Source organism: Botryllus schlosseri, chromosome 14, assembly GCF_051294905.1.
Source record: "Botryllus schlosseri isolate E-star chromosome 14, Bs_hap1, whole genome shotgun sequence".
NCBI lineage: Eukaryota > Metazoa > Chordata > Ascidiacea > Stolidobranchia > Styelidae > Botryllus > Botryllus schlosseri.
The window spans coordinates 19,609,053-19,629,034 of NC_137249.1; the positions used below are offsets into that span (position 1 = coordinate 19,609,053).

Below are 19,982 nucleotides of genomic sequence, written 5' to 3' on the forward strand. Positions count from 1 at the left end.
TACTGTGACGTCATATTGATAACAAGTCGCTTGCGGCCCTTGCCCCACCACCCGATATTGTCACGAGCCGCCACTGTCCCAGATACATTTTAATGTATTGATAGAAAGACGCGGATAGGGCTGCAAAGAGAGTTCAAAATGTATCATGTTTAACATTGTTTCAAAATATGTCGGCAAATAAATATTTAATTTTGGTAATTTCCCGTCACTTTCTCATTCCCAATACAAACACATCCACCATTTAGTGTAATTCTCTGCATTCAATTTAGAAATGAAATCAATGCGCTGGAGAATGCTGCTAAAATTTCTGACTCGGCCCGCCAACATATTTTGTGCTTCTCATTTGGCCCGCGGAGAAAAATAGTTGCCCACCCCTGCTCTATAGGGTCGCGGGCCATCCTCTACTCAACATTCAATCTGGCCGCTGATACGCCAACCCGCATATATATTTTTCTTTGAGTAATTCTTGTCGGAAGTAGCCTACTTCAGGAAATACGTGTGCAGCATACAATAGTTGAAGTGGAACACGAATATAAATGTTGTGTGACTACCTTGTCTCTTAAACCATGGGTTAAATGGAAGGGCCGATCATCACAGGCTGCAGCCTGCAGGTATTGTATTATTACTACACAGCAACGGCAGTGGCGATAATCGCCACGACAGTGTAATTCATGAGTGTCTTTGGCTTTGGGTATCCGAGACGACTCTTTGCACACACACTTCCACTCTTCATTATCTCTCGCTTTGTTGCATCCCCGTTCGGGTATCTGCTGCCGAGCTTGAAGCTCGGGTCACTCTTCCTCTGGGCTTTTCAAGATGCTACTGCAGCGGAGCCGGCGGTAAGGAGTCCACACAAACATTCGGTATACAGGGACATGGCAGAGCCGAGACTCGAACCAGAAACCATTGGTGTCGTGACGGCGTCGCTCAGTACACTGCGCCACTCGCTTCCATTGTTGCATGTATAGTAATGGATTTAGTAAAAATTAGACTGTCGTCTATAAAGTGACATACTAGATTCGTGTTGACGTAACCATAGAACATGGCGTCGCAATTAGCCAACTCTCACATTTCACGGCGCCAATTACTTGCGATGCGTATGTTGACAATTTTGAATAACGGCTGCCAGAACTGCTACACACTCACTTTCCTAAAATCACTCGACCATTATACCGATCTTAAAATGCTAAAATCCCGCCATGCCATGGTTTCTACGACGAATGACTCACATCTGGTCATTGAAATTCCATAGCACGAGCTTGGATTGCACTATACACCAGACACAACGATGCATAATAAATGCATATTACACATATTTCCATATGTTTTGGATCAAAAATTACTGAATAACATTCTGTTGAATAGTAGAGTCTACTGACCGCTATATTGCCTTGTGTGTGTGTTACGAGTTTACATTCATAGTAAGGTAGTTAATTTAAAATGCGAGGTGGATATTTATGCTTCAATTTGGCTGGTTATCATCACTGGATGCTCGTCATAACATAAGGTGTAGGAGGTGTCGTTTTGCATCGGAAGTAATCTGAAGCGTTTATCGCGAGGATCACAGTATATTATCCCAAACTAACCATACCAATGCAAAGAGATAGGAAGCCGATTTGATGAAATTTATGATCATATTTTATTCTGGATTTTGCTCCGGCGGATAACCGGTGATATTCGATTTCGTATATTAAGGATGCTTGTTCCTCAGTACATGTGCTGTTTCGCGACCGAGAAGTTAGCAGCGAAAGCAATAGTTCTAGCCTCTTGCCTCTACCTCATCGCAGCCGAATCTCATGTTGTCGTCAAAGGTAAGGATACTTATCTTATAGCTTAGTAGGATTGTTATGTTCTTGATCTTGTTTGAACAATAACTCATACGACGGGGTTGCAATATGAAATCAGTATATTATCAGCAGAACAACTTAAGACAGGCGACACAATCCAGAGTGCAGTTAACCGAAAGGGCCAGTAGACAACAGAACATAGGGTATAAATACGAAGCACGACACACGAGGAAATAATGATTGGCGGTAATTACTAATCCTAGTCAAATAAGAGACAAACGATACCAACGTAAAATGCACGGACGATAGAATATCATTTGATCTTGTCACTGCAAGTAGATGAAATACTTTTTAATTCGGATTTGTGCTCTACTTCATCACATTTAGCTTGTAACGGCATTACATTGCTGAAAATATGCCCCCTTCTCTAATTTTGTATGTTTACTTTGGTAGGATTTTCGCAGGAACCACGGGACAGGTGCTTTTTCGCATTTACTTAGATTTATAAAGGATTCGTTATTATCTTCGTGTGTTCGCGTGTCACAATGTATGAATGAAGTCGAATCATGTGGCTTGGAAAATTTATTGACTTCCGATGCATCAAGTAGATTCTCTGGTGTAACGCTGACACCCTTTCTACGTTGAGTCTCCGATATACTGACGAAACGATACTGTCAAACATATTAATTTCAGTTGTTGAATTCCATCGTACGCCATGAATGCATTTTACACCAACTAAGCTATTGTTACTACCCGCACTATCGTCCTCAATTGCAGAAATAGTTAAATTTAAAAATAGGTTCCCTTTGAAATAATCATAATTTAATTATAGCACATAACGCGAATTCGATTCCCAATCTCTCCTTGAACATGGCGTATACCAATATAACAGTGATAATTCTACTTATGATCCTGCTTAATTACCTCAAATCAATGTCCCTTAACCTTTAGCAGCCACTGAGACTGGATAACAAGGGAGCCCCGGTGTAAATGATGAACAAATCATTACATCTCTACTTTAGCAACACCTTTAGTCGCAAACAAGGTAACTGATAGGGATACAATGATAACGAAACACCAATAACACAGTTTCTCGTAAGTCTCGTGTCATAACGTTATAAGTTGCCATATATATATGCTCGATTTGAGTTAATCGTGATGCTATGTTATGCTACTGACGAATAAAAAAGATTTGGCGGTAAACGCCGATGATTCAAATTTGGTTTCGCGGATACGAATTCGGTTCACGACAAAAACAGGCTATGGAACCACCGCATTGCCCTAACTCATCGCACTAAAGAACGGGAAGTATCGTGGTTATTTCTACCGCAACTGATATACGTTGAAGCGCAGATTTTATGTAGCCCACTCGAAACGACTTTGTAACGCTGGAAACTCTTGAGTGAACAATGCAGCAAGAGATATTTTGCATTAATTATTACATATTAACATTTGCATTTGATGCATATTATATATTTATTTGCATACAAGCATATAATAGCTTTGACTGTTTCTCCTCTGTGAATTTTTCGGTAAAATTTTTACCTAGAAAACTCTGTTCTCAGTTTGCACGTTTCCCTTCTCCAAATTTGGCGTCAATCTCTCAAACTATAGTTGCTAATGGTGACTTGCTGTAGACCTGTGATTCTTAACCTTTTTTTCCTGCAGCGACCCCTTTCGAAAATTGTCTGGGTCTGGCGCCCCCATATTTTAAGGACTGTAGTTAAAACAAGGGTTAAGAATTTGATGGCGGTCGGTATTTTCGGGTTTGGACTTCACTATTACAAATAGCTTGAATCGTGAACGAGGACCACTCGACTAATTAACGCCATTATAACTGTATGTGCTATATTCGGGATCAAATCGAGGTTGTTATAACAACCATCGGGTCCGAGCTCATACCATCTGGTGGAATAACTTAAGCATGAATGTATTCCAAACGAACAACCAAGATTAGTTACGTCACCGCAATAATTAGATTTTTGGTATGCATTTTATCAATGTTTTTCTTAAGGGTTTCGGGGGCTGAGCAAAAGAGTGTTGTGAGCCGCAGGCCGTAGTTTGGTCATCCCTGCGCCATGGGGCACATGAACCCCAGGTTGTGAACCGCTGATATAGCTATCGACGTAACCAAATGTACCTCGTTATTTGGATCATTTTAATAAAAGCGATGTATCTTCACCATTAAGCAAACGAAGGAAACATCGTCGGCAAGGTCGTGAAGGAGAGCGCCGTATTCTGGGGAATTCCATTCGGCAGGGCACCGATTGGTGAACTGCGATGGCGAAGTCCCCGAAATCCTAAGAAGTACGAAGGGAAATATTGGAATGCCACTTACGCCCGGTCTGGATGTCCACAGATATGTGAGACTTTAAGAAAGGAATTCTGCTGTCCGAGGACGGTAAGTTTACTAAATAGTAGCGTAATCTTTCGCATCACTTCGTAAAATAGTGTGTTAGGAATATAGTTTGCATAAACTGGCATATACTTTCGAATTGCCAATAAAACTGCACTGCTGCAGTGAAATTGTATAAAACAGAATCTCCTTTCGATATTCGAAATTTTAGTTTTGACATTGAATTGGAGCGTCCTATTATATGGCCTACTGGTACAGTCGCGGATCACACCAAACATCACCTCGTCATGTCCAAAATTATCATTCCCACCCTGTTTTTTAAAGAATGATGCGAAAGAACGTAGATGAAGAATGCATTGATTTAAGGTTCTAAAGGCGTTTAAGTCGCCTTTTTCAGATTTCTGAGGATTGCTTATATCTCAATATCTGGGTGCCTCGACGATTGATGTCAATATCCAAAGGCGATGATGTCTTACGCGACAGTCATTACATCATTAGTGACAGTTTTAAAAAGACCAATTCAGATGCTTTGCCCGTCATGGTCTTTCTTCATGGAGGAGGATTCAACATTGGTTCGGGATCAGCGTTGCTCTACGATAGCAGATTCCTAGCAGGTCGCGGAAATGTCATTGTGGTGACAATAAATTATAGGTAAGAGCATAAAGTATCAAATTATTGCTATCATAAAGATAAATAGCACATTCCAACGAGCACAATCCCGTTTCGAAGTAATATATACTAAATAAACAATGAAGAACTAGATATACAAAGGCAATCGTGGCCTGGATAACTGGGATATCAGTTAAACTATTTTTAGTTGCAGCACACCGTATACCGGCTAGTAACATATATTTGATCATTGCTTAAAAACTATTATAGTCCAATCTCAATTTAGATTGAACGTAATGGGATTTTTAGTCCAAGAAGAAGGCAACCTCGCGAATTTCGGAATCCGTGATCAGATAAAAGCTATGCAATGGGTCAAGAAAAATATCGCCGAGTTTGGTGGGAACCCGAATAAGGTATCAGTGCTGTATATATGGCTATATCACATATCAACATGACAATCTCAAGTTGGAACAGGTTGAGTACCGGTTTTAATCATCAGTCACACTCCCATCATTATCAGCTGGTCAGCATGAGCGGTGTCCTAATGGGCCTTGCTGTACAAGTCAGCGGCTCAGAAATCATATTAAGAATTTCCGCCTGGTGCTGATTGGCTATAAATGTCGAAGCACCATCGACACTGAACAACGGTAACCACCATCGACTTCAGTGGCAGTTTAAGCATGGAATTTCACTGGCTGAAATGAACAGAGTACTCAATAAATAAACGTTTGGCTCTGAGATTGTTTTGATTTTTAAGGTCACATTGCTATTACAGACGTTGACCGGCTTTTCAAGCGTGCAAACTCCGTTGCCGGCAAGCTAACCCCAGGTCATCTAGTAAGGATTGCGTTATGTAGTGGTGAACACTGAACAATGAATATTCACAATCTCGTTTGGATGGCGTATGATTGACGCAGGGACCGTTACTAAACTAAGACCTATGCCGGAAGCATATGTCGCAGTCATAGGCTATCAAAACCTGTGATCTTAACTCACCAAAGCAAAGCAGTCATTCGTAACGACATTTAGACGTGCGTAGCAACAGTAATGCCGTTGGCGCACCGAATTGAATGCAAAACACTGATAACTTATTGGTTATTGTCGAAACATGGAATTCTCTGCATGCTGTTATAATATTGCTATAGCCCAATTGACATACCAATAGATATGTCTGTCTTGGTGACAGTGTGTTTCTGCACACACCGCTCACATTGGTCAGTGCTCAATGGGCACTGCTCACGCTCCGCTCACTGATATAACCAGGTACGGTTGTGGCAGCTTTGTTTGATTTTATTCACGTTTCAATTGGCATCTACGCCGAAACTACTTATGTTCACGTAATGCTCGGTTCAATTATGGCCCCAGAGATTTGTAATTTAGTCACTGCCTGCGCTGCGTAGCGTAGCCTTGCGTTAGTACGACCGGAGAGTACGCACTACAACGCACAGACCGGTAATGCTGACCTGTCAACTAATTTGTCTAACGAAAACGAAGGAGACGTCTAAGCGTTTATCATTGTGTACCATACACTTGGCACTATCCACTGCTCATTTATAAAGTGCTCGGAACAAAACCGGTGCTTCTAGCAATCGCTTCTTTTAGGTCAGCAACCTTTTTGAATGGTGGGTTGGATTTTAAAAAAAAACGATATTACGTATGGACGACACCAGTGTATCTGATCCTAATTACGTTTTCAGGTTACGGTTTTCGGCCAGAGTGCTGGGGCGGAATCTATTGGAATTTTAATGACTTCTTCATACGGCAAAGGTCTGTTTCAGCAGGCTATTTTGCAGAGCAACCCGTGGTCTCTGCCGTATCGAAGTCTACCAGAAGCAAGGAGGCTGGGAGATAAACTGGCTAAAGCTGTAGGATGCCAGCCAAGGAATATGACGTGCTTACGATCAATGTATAAAACCTACTTTATCCTTTTATAGCAACCGTATACGTACCACGGTAATATTTATAAGACTTTATGAAATATCGATGTACTTTGGTTTCAGCGCATCAAAATAGAACCATTTTCTATCGTAAGTCTTTTTCCTTGCAGATCTGCTGGCGAAATCACCAGCGCAGGAACGAAAGTGGGCAATTTCAATTTACAAAGTCGGGGAAAGGTCCTTTATGCCTTCCAAAAGTGGGGACCTGTAATCGATGGCGATTTGATTGCGAGATTGCCATATTACTCATTCATGCTGGTAAGTGGCTAATGCATAGATGCTTTATTTGCGATATGTTCGTACTATTCCTGGGGCTGACAACCTTTAGTTCGCGAACCTAGGTGGGGTTGGGTCGTCTTAACATTCCATGGGGTCACCACAAGTCACCATATTAAATTTATTACCGTTTCAATTTAATACTGAAAAAATACCCATACCTTTTCTTCTAGCTCGCAACCCCGTTGCCAGTGTTACGGGGTGCAGCTTGTTACCTTATGTCACAAATAAACCAACGTTGCAATGATCAAAAACCGAATACTTGCGACAAGCTTTTTAAAGTAAAATCTTCGTAGTGAGACAGAGCGAATGCATTCACGATGCTAGTCTTTTATTTTATTTTAGGCAGTGACGTGAGTCGAGGTTAGGGATTGGGTCGCACATTTCCGTAGAATGAAATTCCTAAATATCTTATACCGCAAGGCTAGCTTAACCAGTGGACGACTTGTTTTTTATTTCACAGAGGTGCGCAGACCTGCTTCATGCGCGAGCCGCATATCAAAAATCTTAGCTTTAAAAGAGTCACAACACAAAAATTCAAAATTACTAATTTATGAGGTCACAATAAAATGTAGGCCATCGAGTAAAGTTTATAATTATGTGGTGATACGGTACGGTGCGTCTCCGCCTGGGTACAAGGTGTTTGAAATCAGGCTGATGTGATGTTTAAGCAGAGCGGAGCAGCTCCTACCATCAAGAGATGACGAGAATTTAGTGAAGAATTCCGGTTGGTTATCGTTTCTTGGCCAAACTCTGCACTTATTGCCAGCCTTTACAATACAAATGGAAGAGCTGTATTCCCTATTGCTAGCCCGGAAATGATTGTGACGTGGGCTGGCGTATTTAATTATCAAGATCATTGATGGATCACCAGGAATCTATTGTTGCAAGTGAAAGGTTTGTCAACTCAATTCGAGAGTTCAATGGCAAATTTCTAATCCTGTTATGCCACCTTCCCCTAAATTTTACAAGTGGTACATAAACGATTAGAAAAGAAGCAACACGAAAGCAATACACATATTGTTAATACGCGATAGAATGCATCAATTTATAATAAGATTAAATTTCTCTAGCGAAATGGCGAAACGCATGTGCAGTGCACATTGTGCATGTGCATTGTGCAATCATTAAAGAACCGGAATTACAGGGTGATTGAGCAGCATGCGGCTCGCGAGCCGCAGTTAGCCCGCCTCTGTTATATCACATTAACATTCTTCGTGCGCAAGCTACGTGAGAAGGGAATACGTAAGTACGTATCCACTGGAGTTAGCTATGGAAAATATATACTTACAGCTACGTCAGCGAGAAAAAGTATTTGCCCTGGACTACACGTTGGCTTTCACGACTTCGCAATCCATACTACACCACCAGTTTGCGAAATCGGTAGCGCTTTGTTCTACTCCGCTACAATTGACAGATAGGCGAACAATCGGTGCAGCAGATACATTTGTACGTCATCTTGTATTGCTGCAATTCGTTGCCATTGTACAGTGTACGTCTGTACGTACATAGCAAAGCCGATTTTCACAGACCCGGGCCATGCTGTCGTGACATTATTGATGTCTTGATTTGCGGACGATAGTATTCGATTGATACCCGTTTTTTAAAATTCTAAGCTCGGTTCGTCACCCAGTAGCAACAAAGCAACCTGCGACTCAAACGCGAGTGCGCTTACTTGCAACTAGGTGATGCGGATGCCTTATTTATGATACGTTATCAGTAGGTGGTAATTCACTGTTTCGCGTTCCATCGTTAAAGCGAATTACGTCATTAGTAGGGCGTTTTTTTGACAAGTCGAAATTTGTAAAAATTTTGTCAAAATTGTAGCGTTAGGTCAAAATTTGTCAAAATTGTTCATTGAGTCAAAATTTTTTCGACGTCTGCATTTCATTTGTATCACAGATTTTGCACTGTCGATGAACATATCATTTGATATTTCAGAGCTTTTTGCCTACTTTATAGTCCTACCGTTGTAAACGACTTATTGTCTGCTCATTGTGAATCATAAACGGTCAAATAAAACAAATATGTAAACATGGTATTATGGTCTACGTACCACAATATCCTAACTGAAGAAAGACTTCTCGGGCATTGCATCATTCTTATATCAAGAAGCGCGTGATGAAAAATTGTGATGTAGACAACATTGTCAGAATAAAGCTACACGGTGTGTCACCAGCAGTGTACGCACAACTTGAGTGTTGTCAGCCAACAACTGCTGCTGTTGAACGTCCTTGGCAAGTTTCTTAGTAAGGAAGGACATGCACTTTCTACCCAAGAATGTAGGAAAGTATCTCTCGTTGTACTACAAAATTGTTTAATTATTTCTACCAAAATACGTATTGTAACCACCGGAATTCTTCATAGGGCCAGATTTCGTTAAAATATTGGTTTTTTCATGTAAAAAGTTGCCTGTTTCTCAGCCAAAAACGTTTTTCAGGCCAAACTACTTCGTTAGGACAGCCAGTTCCAACCGGAAATGAAGATAAGTGGTACAATTTTAACATTATGTGGGAAAACACCTAATTTGCATACGTTAGGTCAAAATTTGGTCAAAATTCAGTTTGTTTAGGTCAAAAAAAGTCAAAATTTGGATTTTTGAGGTCAAAATTTTCCTTTTTTTAGGTATAAAAACCGCCCCAGTCACTACACTTGAATAGTTGAAGTTATTTGCGGTTCTGAAGAGAAATCGACGAATATAATCGCATGCGGATTCTAGAGACATACTGGAAATGCGAACAGTCGCACGTGTCTATGCCGTGTTAACTTTCTTCATAACCACGGGCGGTCTATTTCCGTATCGGAACACTTCCACCGGTACTTCTACCGGACTACCAGTAATCCGCAAAATGAGTTTTTGTGAACAACAGTCGATATCAGTATCGGCGTATATACAATATACATTATATACAGTCCAGACTCAGAGCAGTGAACTGCTGACCGTAATCACGGCCTTGCGCATTCATAGCCTACAAATGGATGGACTGCCCGTAATTTTTGGACAAATGCGTTTGTTCCCTACCAATAACCAGCGAGCGAATCCCCGACCGCGTGGATACGGCTGCTTTAAGTAGTATTTTCACATAATTCCATATTTTTCTTGGACAGGGAAAGTTCCACAAGATGCCGGTGATAATGGGAAATGACAGGAACGAAGGATACTTATTTGTAAGGGCTGCGTTCAAAAAACCAGTGGGAATGTTCAAGTATGATATCATCATTTCGTTTCTTGCTGGCAACGAGGGGAGTTCAATCGCGAACAGGTATCCAGGGGTAAGTGAAGACTGTTGCATACCCATGGGCCAATAACAAGAAATGAAATAGAGGGATAGGCCTAACTGATGCGATGAAGAGATGGAGTACGGTTACCATATTTGGAAATGTAAAGTCCCAGAGAAAGTGTTGATATTACTCGAGAAGTAAAAATGCTACGATCTTCTACTCGAGTTGAAATGTCTATTTCTGATTTGCCGAATAGGAAGGAGTAAAATATCATCTCTTCGAAGAGTTTTCAAGTAAGAAAAGGTTAGGAGGCAGAGTCGGAGTTGCAGTTGCAATTTGTGATTGGAGGAATTCGTTGATTTCAGTGATGAAGAGACGGGAGGCAGAATCGCCAGTTAAATTACCCGGTTAATATCAAATTCGAGCTTGTATTTGGAGTCGAGGTTCTGAGTAAGAGTCGCGGATCGAATCATGAAATAGTTCTGAGTTGGATTAGGAGTCGGTGTCATTATTATTATTAATTATTAAAACCATGTTATGGTGCATATAACACTGTGGTCTTTTGCACAATTTCAATACACGATATTCTCATTGGGAAGTCAATGTTAGTCAATGTGAAGTCGCATAGAAATTTCTACGACTCACCGGCCCTGATTGGCACAATCCATATTACACTAAAGATGATGAAAAAGAATATACGTCACGGAAGACTGGAATTCGACATTGACAGTTCTAAATCCACTCACCCGAACTGATGTGGAGACATAGTTAAACGATTTTGAGGGCCATTCCGATCTTGTGTGCCATAACATGACCAACAAGCAATGAGCATTAGGCAGTTACCATAAATGCTCCTCACGCCAGTATAGACGTGCCAATATATTACACCGTCACTGGTACTTCAACCGAATTATTCCGTTACTCCGCAATGAAAGCAGTTCATTACCAGGGACATGCTTGGTAAACGATGAATGAATTATTCAAAAGTAGTGATACGTATAGATTGCATGCGTCTAAGGCAGACCTGGGCAACGTGCGGCCCGCGAAGCCATTCTGTGCCGCCCGCGAAAGGTTGCTTGGAATTCAAGACATAAAACATGCTTTGTGAATGACTAAAACCGTAGGCAGTATCAACTTAACAGAATATTCGTTTACTTTGAAGCCTTTTCATTATTATGGCTCGATTACGCTGCCTATACATACCTCGCATGCGTAATCCAAATTCCAAATAAAGGCAATATGGAAAAATACGAGTAGCAATTGGAGTTACAAGAAATCACTCTTTCCCTGTAGTTTGATCCAAACCTTCTTTGTTGCCATTGTCACATTACGCATTATACGGCATGTGTTTCAAATTGCTACGTGATACGTTTCCAAATCCCTAATTCGTAAAACAAGTCAATCAGTGCTCGCGATTACTATATGACTCATTATATCTATCGCCCATAATGGATTAACGAGCATGCCAAAAAAGAAACCTGCAAACTGAAATTCAAAGAAGGTTTAGACTTCAAAGCACTAAATATTTGTTTGTTGGAGTCAGGGGTAAGACTTTCCTTCTAGTGTTTGCAGAGCATGTCGCCGAGATTAAGGATTTTAATTAATGTCGGTCTTACGACAAAAAACACGAAGCACTCGGTCAATGGAGGGCAGAGTTCGGATAAACTGCAAGCTTCGCTAAACATCAAGGCTACTGAAGCTGAACAGTGCACACTGCTAGGAAGGCAGCGACCAAGAAAATAAGCTTCGTACTCCATTGCATATACAATTCAGTGCAGGGGTTCTCGAACTGGGGGGCGCGAAAGCATCAGTAGTGGGCGCGAAGACGAAGTTTATTGATTTTTTTTTTGCGCTCCACGCGATTTACCCCCAGCTTACAATTATATTGCTGTGTGTAATTGTCCGACTTTGATATTTCGGAATTAACTCATCAACAGCCATAAACTTCCATGTCATCAAACTATCCGTTGGATTGCTCACATTCTGATTGCACTTTTTAAAATTTTGTGATATGATGGGGCACGAAATTTTCACTATCATGAAGGGAGGTGTGCCTAAAAAAGTTTGAGAACCTCTGTTTTAGAATCTTAATAGAAGAACGTGGATAGGGGTTTAAAGAGAGTTAAAATGTATCATGTTTAACATTATTTCGAATCATGACGGCAAATATATATTTTTTAATTAACCGTCCCTTTCTCGTTATCTGACCTGAACAAATTTACTGAGCAGCATATATTAACAATGTAACTTAGAAATGAAATTAAAATGTGCTGGAGAATATAGCTAAAAAATTTCACTCGGCCCATTAACGTTTTCTACTTCTCATTTGACCCGCGGAGGAAAATAATTGCCCACCCCTGGTCTAAGGTCAAAAAAGATTTTGAGACAGATGTCGAGCTGATAGTTCCTAGGGGCTTGAAGTGTGGATGAAATCCAAGAATAATTGGTAGTTCGATATAATTTCCCAAAATCCCGGCATTTGAACGCCGAAATTCCGGACAAATATGGACGTATAGCAACCACAAGCTAGAGTGCTATTAGTAAGTTGTATTTCTCAAATTCATACCATACTAAATGTCGCACATTGGTCGCTGTTATGACAGAGTTGACAAATACACTGTTATCATAAAAGATCTATGTCACCGTTGCCTCGAAAATCCAAATGTAATATGTGTCCTCCGGATCTCATATATGAATAGCAATTCAATTATTGTAAACCAAAAAACGATTCGATGATGTGCTACATTTGATTTCAATGGTGTGATTTCGCCATGCAAGTTTCCACATTTCTCGATATCATGATTTATGAAAAGTCGCCATACGAGAAAATTTCGCGCCCCTTATCGTCATATCACAAAATGAATCCAGAATGCTAGCAATCCCAACGAATAGTTTGATGGCATGGAATGTTATGACTGTTGATGAGATAATTCTAAAGTATGAAATTCGGACTATACAGAAAGCAACAACTATGAATTGGAGGTAAATTGCGTCCAGCGCTCAAACAATTTTCAATTGACCACAGCTTCGCGCCGCCCTTTTGTACTTGCATTCGACTTGGGCCGCGTGCTTGAGACCCCTGGCTTACGAGCACCATATCTTCGTGGCTTCTAGGAATAATTAGGGTAAACATAACCTCCATTATCCTATACATAAAGCGTCATTAGAGTGGGTGCATTTGGTTCATTTACACGAGTCGGTGTAAGTGTGAAAGTTGATTTTGCACCAGAAAGTCCTGCATCCCAGATTTACATCTCATGCTATATATGTTGAGAATCTGGAAATACACCTTTTCTGTTTACATGATGGGGTTCTGGGGTAGTAGAATTATGAATGATTCAAACAGTCAATCATACTTCTAAACATACATCAAACATCACATACATTAACGTAGCAATAACTTGAAATAGATTTGAGAATTTTGATATGAAATAAAACAACTTTTCCCTGGCTTCCGACGAAACAATTGTTGTTCGCATGTCCAATGTACATACTAATGCGGGACTTAGCTCCATCAAATATTTTTGCAATGCCGAATTTACGATATTGTTGAAAAATAAGTTTTGTACGGTCAGTTATCAATTCCAGTGCTTATTTTGCGACAACCGTCACCAAATGAGCGAAATTGCAACTGACTACGCTTTTCTCTGTCCATCACGAAGAGTACTATTCGAAACAGGAATGACTTCGTGGGATTATTATTTCGATGCTACTGTACCATTCAAGGTATGCTACTCTAGTATGATAACATTCACTTTCCTTCCCTTCTCGTCATATAGTAATTGCATGTTAACACCAAGCCATTGCTTCCAATGTTTAACTGATAATTGAATGTCTCTAATACTTAGGGACTGTATGCGAATGACGCTTGTACGAAGAAGGTATGTCACGGATCTGAACTTGCGTATATTTTCGACACTGTAATGCTGACAAATTTTACCTTCAACGCCCGTGAACGGGAGATTTCGAGCAAAATGCAACGCTACTGGACAAACTTTGCAAAATATGGAAACCCAAACGACAAGGCAAGTCGATATACTGTAAATCGCATTTTCATTTCATGATCATTGGGTTGGTCGGTGCAAGATTGCTATCGAATTAGTTTACATTGAAAATATTGCACGCACATTCAGCGGAAGTTAGTTGTTTTCAGTGAAGTATTTCCAGTCAGCGGCTGGCCTTTATCCACTCCGAATGATATCGACAGCACGTTGTTTTGATATCATGATTGCAGGTTATCTGAAAACTCCCTGTATCTTACAATGTGGAGGGTATCAAGGCTTGTAACTTCGAAACTCACAGAGCTCAAATGTATCTCAAATTTACCCTATACGAGCGATTATTCTATTCAGTCATGGATTTCTCTTTCGTTGTTCAGTAGGCCTAAGTATGCTACGGGAGCCGCACCGGCACGACAATATCTGATTGGATCACACCGACCATGCTTTATTGTCGGTGATGTAGCTCGTTGATTCTCAACCGCCCGTGCGTAGACCGGTGCCGGTCCGTGTCAATTTCCCGACCGGTCCGCCTAATACATTTCAATTTTATTTCCAATTGCAAAATGTATGAGGTTGAACGCTTGTCTATTAATAAGAGAAATGAAACACGACATTTGTAATGGGTTAAGAAGTTTAGAACTTAATTTTTAGTGTCTTATACCAGTGGCATAGAACTGGTTCAAAACTACTGATACTTAAAGCTAAAAAGAATTTGACTAAATTCATCAATACAATTTTGCGATATTTGACAGTATACTAAAATCTAGCAAACGCAGGAAATGTGAAAAGAGGACACTTTTTCGAAATTTTCAGACTTACAATATTCGATTGATAACCAGAAATTGTACATTTTTCACGACTTCTTAGATTGGTTGTGACTAAAAAAAGGTCATTTTTCCGACTCGACTTCAGAAATACACACACTTTTGTTGAATTCTCCGTTGGTTCACTAAAAAAAATTGTCTCAACTCCCGAAATACCCGATGGAACGGTATTTGAGTACTGATTTCCTATATCTCAGTCGAATTTTAACCTATATCTAATCAACCAAAATCTTCAAAAAAGAGGTCTAATTCTCAAAAAGGGGACATTCAGGCGTCCTCCAATGACACTTTCAAAAAAGTCAAAAAAGAGGAGAAATCCTCTTAAAAGAGTACTCATGGCAACCCTCGCTCTCAGCGACGTCGAATTTCTTTCAGAAGATACCAACAGTCAAAATGGAGTATGTGGTTTTAACCTTACTTTTCCCTGTCTAAACGTCAACAGACCCAAGCATAACAGCGAATTTCTCATTACATTAAAGTTACAAATCTTCGTTTTGAACGGCACGAACTAAGTGTAATTTCAGTCCGGGTTGATTTCGATTTTTGAAAGTTAACCGGTCCTCAAAATTTGTTCTGAAATTAGACCGGTCCGCAACGAGAACAGGTTGAGAACGACTGGCGTATAGCTTCGCAGTTGAACCGCGAGACTTCGTGTTCTGTTATCATATTCACTGCACAGGCTATATATATGACGATAATACTCGCTAACATTTTTTGGCCTCTCCCAATTTTCATATAGGATATGAATATGTCCCTGATTGCTTATTATGGTACGCTGATGATTGCTGATTGCTGAGTCAAGCGAACTGTTTCATCAATCCTCTATAGCATGGGTTCTGAAAGGGGGGGCCATGGCCCACTGGTGGGCCACAGAGCATTTTGAGGTGGGCCACAAAGCTATTTAGAAAATTTTAGAATTAATGTAAGTTCAATTATATTGTTTATGTTAAACGCTAGAAATATATTCATAAACTTTCCATCCGACTCTGATGAGACGTAGTGGCACGTATAGAGTCAGCATGTACAAGTCGAATATGGGGGGGGGGACAAATGGCGGCTTTTCCTACTGGCTATGACAACCTACGGCTAACAGCAACTAAAGTAATTTCGAGTATATGATAACTGGAAGGTAATGCTGGAGTAACCAAGTATCCCGGCAGAGTCATATGTCGTATGCTGTTGAAAGGGTGTGCAATAAACTCGGAATGAAGTGTAATTGATGTATAGATATACTGTACTTCGGCAGGGCAGGTCGTATTATTGTAAGACAAAAATAGCTAAAATTATTAGCAACTTCTGGTGACGGTATAGGCCTACTGCACCACTGCAGCGAATCATAATGGAGTGAGGATTTAGCGGGGTGCATTAATCTTATGAGTCGGCTTAAAATGTCCGGCCTGGAAATCATTGAATATAATGTAAGAGTCGCATGAATTGATTGTATCATTGGATTGAATATTCTGACATCGCAACTTCAGTTGGTTTGGTACAAGGCATACATTGTACAGCATGCATATTAAAAAACTCCTTTCCACTTCTCTGTAGTACTAGCACCCCATTCATTAAAGAATTGTTTGAAGCTGGCCCAAAATGATTATATTATTCCCCACAATAGTGGAACTAAAACCCCAATCACACAGTGGGTGCGGGGATTTGATCATTGAGTTTCGCGACGCGAATGGAGCAGCGGACGATCCTAATATACACAGGAGTTTTAGCCTATGATCTACCAGGGCCGTAGCTGCCGCACCAAACCCCCAATAGGGGGAGCTCAAAGGAGCCCAAGATTATTCGTTGGTCGTTTGTTGGAGGATATTTATTCAACTCGAAAATTTTCGTCGCGCTTCGCACGATTTCATGTCCCGAGTGCAGTAAATTAAGAGAAAAATGCGCATATCTTAGATAAGTAGGCATATCGGCGCCGTCGATTACGACCAGGACTGTGGAGTCGGAGTCGGTGGAGTCGGAGTCGGAGTCTGGGTAATTTTCGCTTGATGGAGTCAGAGTCGGAGTCGTGAAAACTATAATAGCTGGAGTCGGAGTCGGAGTCGTAGGGAAAATACTGACTGGAGTCGGAGTCGGAGTTTGTGATAATGACCCTGACTTCGACTCCGACTCCGACTCCAACTTCTCTATCATGAAAACATTCAAAGAATTTTCAATAGAATTTTTATGTTACACAAATTACTGTTATTAATAACCATACAGATCAGGTGCGGCCAGCCCGTGTCACGCGGGCCAAATTTGGTACACGAGAAGGTTAGGAGTGGCCTGCGAGGTAATTCTCGAAATTATTTATGACATCAGGTAAAATTGCAAGGCCAACCAAAATTTGATTAGCATGACCGCGAAATTTGATGATGACTAAAACAACATTTCTGACGCATTGACGTATCCTGGGGCCAGCCACATTTATCCCAGATATTCGTATATGACCACGGAGTAGAATATATCATAGCAGATTTATTTGACTTGAAATTTTTCTCGGTACTGCGCATGATTCATTGTCCCTAGATCTCTTGCATAGTATTTGAGCCCCCTTCTGAAAATTATAAATACATATTATTCACAGAATTGAGTCTAACTATATTCGCAATTAAGAGATAACGTGTCGTCCAACATGCGACTTCGCTTGCGCACTCGCAGCGAGGTCGTCGACAAAACATTTGCACAAAATGATAGAGGCATGTTCACTGATGCCGTCGATTTTGCTATGTCTAAACGTCGAATAATCCTGTCCGTGCCAAATGAGCCCAGTGGTATACAGATGCGACCCCCAATGTATGTTAGCAACATACTTATTGATATAATTCAGTTATTATCTTACAAAAAAATTTCGCGCTTCGCGCGACCAGAGCCTGGTTGCGCACTGCACAGTTGCATGACATATTTTTATCAATTTTAGAGCGTATTAATATAAGTCTTGTTTGCAATGTTACCTAATTCGGTTTGCTCCTATCGGACGACTAAAAAAAGGCTATCAACATTCCAGTTGCCCGCGCAATGGTTCGTAAATCTCATGTGTCTCTTTGGCCGAAAAAGTTGCCCACTCCTGATATAGATAAAATTAGACATTACTTGCAAATTACATCTCAGTTGCACAGGGGTAGAAAATCGCAATATGCGTTTTCACGATGCAGTCAAAATTGATGCAATTTTTTGGAATTATACCATGATACTGTGAAAGAGCAAATGCATCGGCTGGTCTTGTAAAATTGTAAACATGATGTAGGCTAAATATAACCAAACGATGCTTCCCACTTGACAAAATTAAAAATATTTGTAGTGTAGCTTAGCTGTTTGGGTCGAACAAATGATTAAGAAAGACTGCAAGTCCCAATCCTTAAATACTTGATTAAGTACATGTAGACTAGACATAGGCTACGGTCTTTGACTACTAACTAAATTCAATTTATGACCAATGTCTATTAGTAGTAAGAGTGTGTGTGCTTGTAATCAGTATAGTGTGCAATGACAAAATTAGTAAGATCAATCTATTTATTAGTTGCTGACTCATACACAAGAGCTACACTTGGATTTTTATCTACATTTTCATTGTACAGGATTGGATATCTGCCATATTTGAATGATTCATACATTTCATGATATTAGAGAGTCCATGTTATAAAAACTTGTAAAAAGAAGGATATTTAGCGAATCTTTCTTTCATGTTAATTGCATAGTGGATATTTCGAGCTGTGTCACAATGAAACAATTTAGCATGCCACCGTTGATCATATGTTTGCATATGTTTAATGGTTGTATGATAGTCATTCAACCGACAATGTGGCATATAATTTTCGCAGTAAATTGGTAATAATGCTGGAGTTGGAGTCGGAGTCGGTACGTGTAAAGACCCAGGAGTCGGAGTCGGTACGTTTATAGACTCAGGAGTCGGAGTCGGAGTCGGTATATCGAAAATGTGTGGAGTCGGAGCCGGAGTCGGTGGTAAAATTTACCGACTCCACAGCCCTGATTACGACACATTGAACAGGGTTTTGACTCTGAGATAAGATGTGGGCCGCAGCTCATTTTCAAACCGGAAAATGGGCCACGGCCAAGAAAGGGCTGAGAACCCCTGCTCTATGGTCAATAGTCCATTACTTTCCAGGCTAGGGACGGTGCCACGACCCTCGAATACTGGAAGAATTTCAACGATGTTGGTGCTGACGACTCCTACAACGTTTTGAAGATAAGCAAACGCGGTGACAGTATCCTCCGAAGTCCGCTTCGATCCAAATGCAATTACTGGGACTCGCTGAGAAGTTATGGGAGATTTTAGTCAATTTTGCACTTAACCGTGTTCATTTGAAGATAGATTAAATCATCGCACTCCAATGACTCTCTTTTTTCGTCGAATGGTACGCATCTAGTGTTTCAATCTGATATAAATAAATAAATCTAATTTTGGGACTGAATAAATCAATCCATGCCTGCTATTTATCACGTGTTCATGTCATTATTGCTGCAGCCGACTGAGCGATCAGTGGTCATTTCGTCATGCAAGACTTAAGCGTGATGCAGCCTTGGCATATGGGTTGCCGTTATGATTAGATTTGGGGTTACAGATGGGATTATGGTAAGAACCTCATGCACGTGGTCATTGGTCAATTACCTCATGTGCAATCGTGAATTTTCGTTGTGTCTCTTGCTCGAACGCCGGGCAACCAGATACGAGCAACAGCCTATCCACTACACCTCAACTTTCCAACAGCTCCAGGTATAAATACTTCTACGAGGATGATAACACGTAAAGAGAACGCGAATAGATTTTAGATTTGAATTTATGTTTGCACCAGTAAAGTTTCCAGTAAGTAGAAGCAGCGCAGTGCGGCCGGTTTTACTAAGGAGTTGGGTAAACAACATTGTATGGGGTGATATGGCACTTTTACGTATACTGCCATGACATCAGATGGAAGCTGATGGCAAAATGGATGTACAGTTGATAATGATGAGAACTACCCATCAGA

At 40.6% G+C, this 19,982-nt stretch overlaps 1 protein-coding gene across 1 annotated transcript; it reads left to right on the forward strand.

Moving 5' to 3' along the window:
- Positions 1–1,403: 1,403 nt before the first annotated feature.
- On the forward strand, positions 1,404–19,438 carry LOC145455771 (cAMP-regulated D2 protein-like). The gene is made up of 9 exons (XM_080333769.1): positions 1,404–1,811; positions 3,977–4,188; positions 4,541–4,794; positions 5,039–5,165; positions 6,450–6,658; positions 6,800–6,947; positions 10,074–10,238; positions 13,776–13,913; positions 14,036–19,438. The coding sequence occupies exons 1-9, from the start codon at positions 1,697–1,699 to the stop codon at positions 14,249–14,251; spliced, it is 1,584 nt and encodes a 527-aa protein (XP_080189895.1). The 5' UTR covers positions 1,404–1,696; the 3' UTR covers positions 14,252–19,438.
- Positions 19,439–19,982: the final 544 nt, after the last annotated feature.

Bases quoted from the DNA above. Each gene is read 5' to 3' on its own strand.
- LOC145455771 (XM_080333769.1), top strand. From the start codon at position 1,697: ATGCTTGTTCCTCAGTACATGTGCTGTTTCGCGACCGAGAAGTTAGCA. The intron at 6,659-6,799 runs GTATAAAACCTA...TTTTCCTTGCAG, and splicing joins ATGACGTGCTTACGATCAAT to ATCTGCTGGCGAAATCACCA. The intron at 10,239-13,775 runs GTAAGTGAAGAC...TATCAATTCCAG, and splicing joins TCGCGAACAGGTATCCAGGG to TGCTTATTTTGCGACAACCG.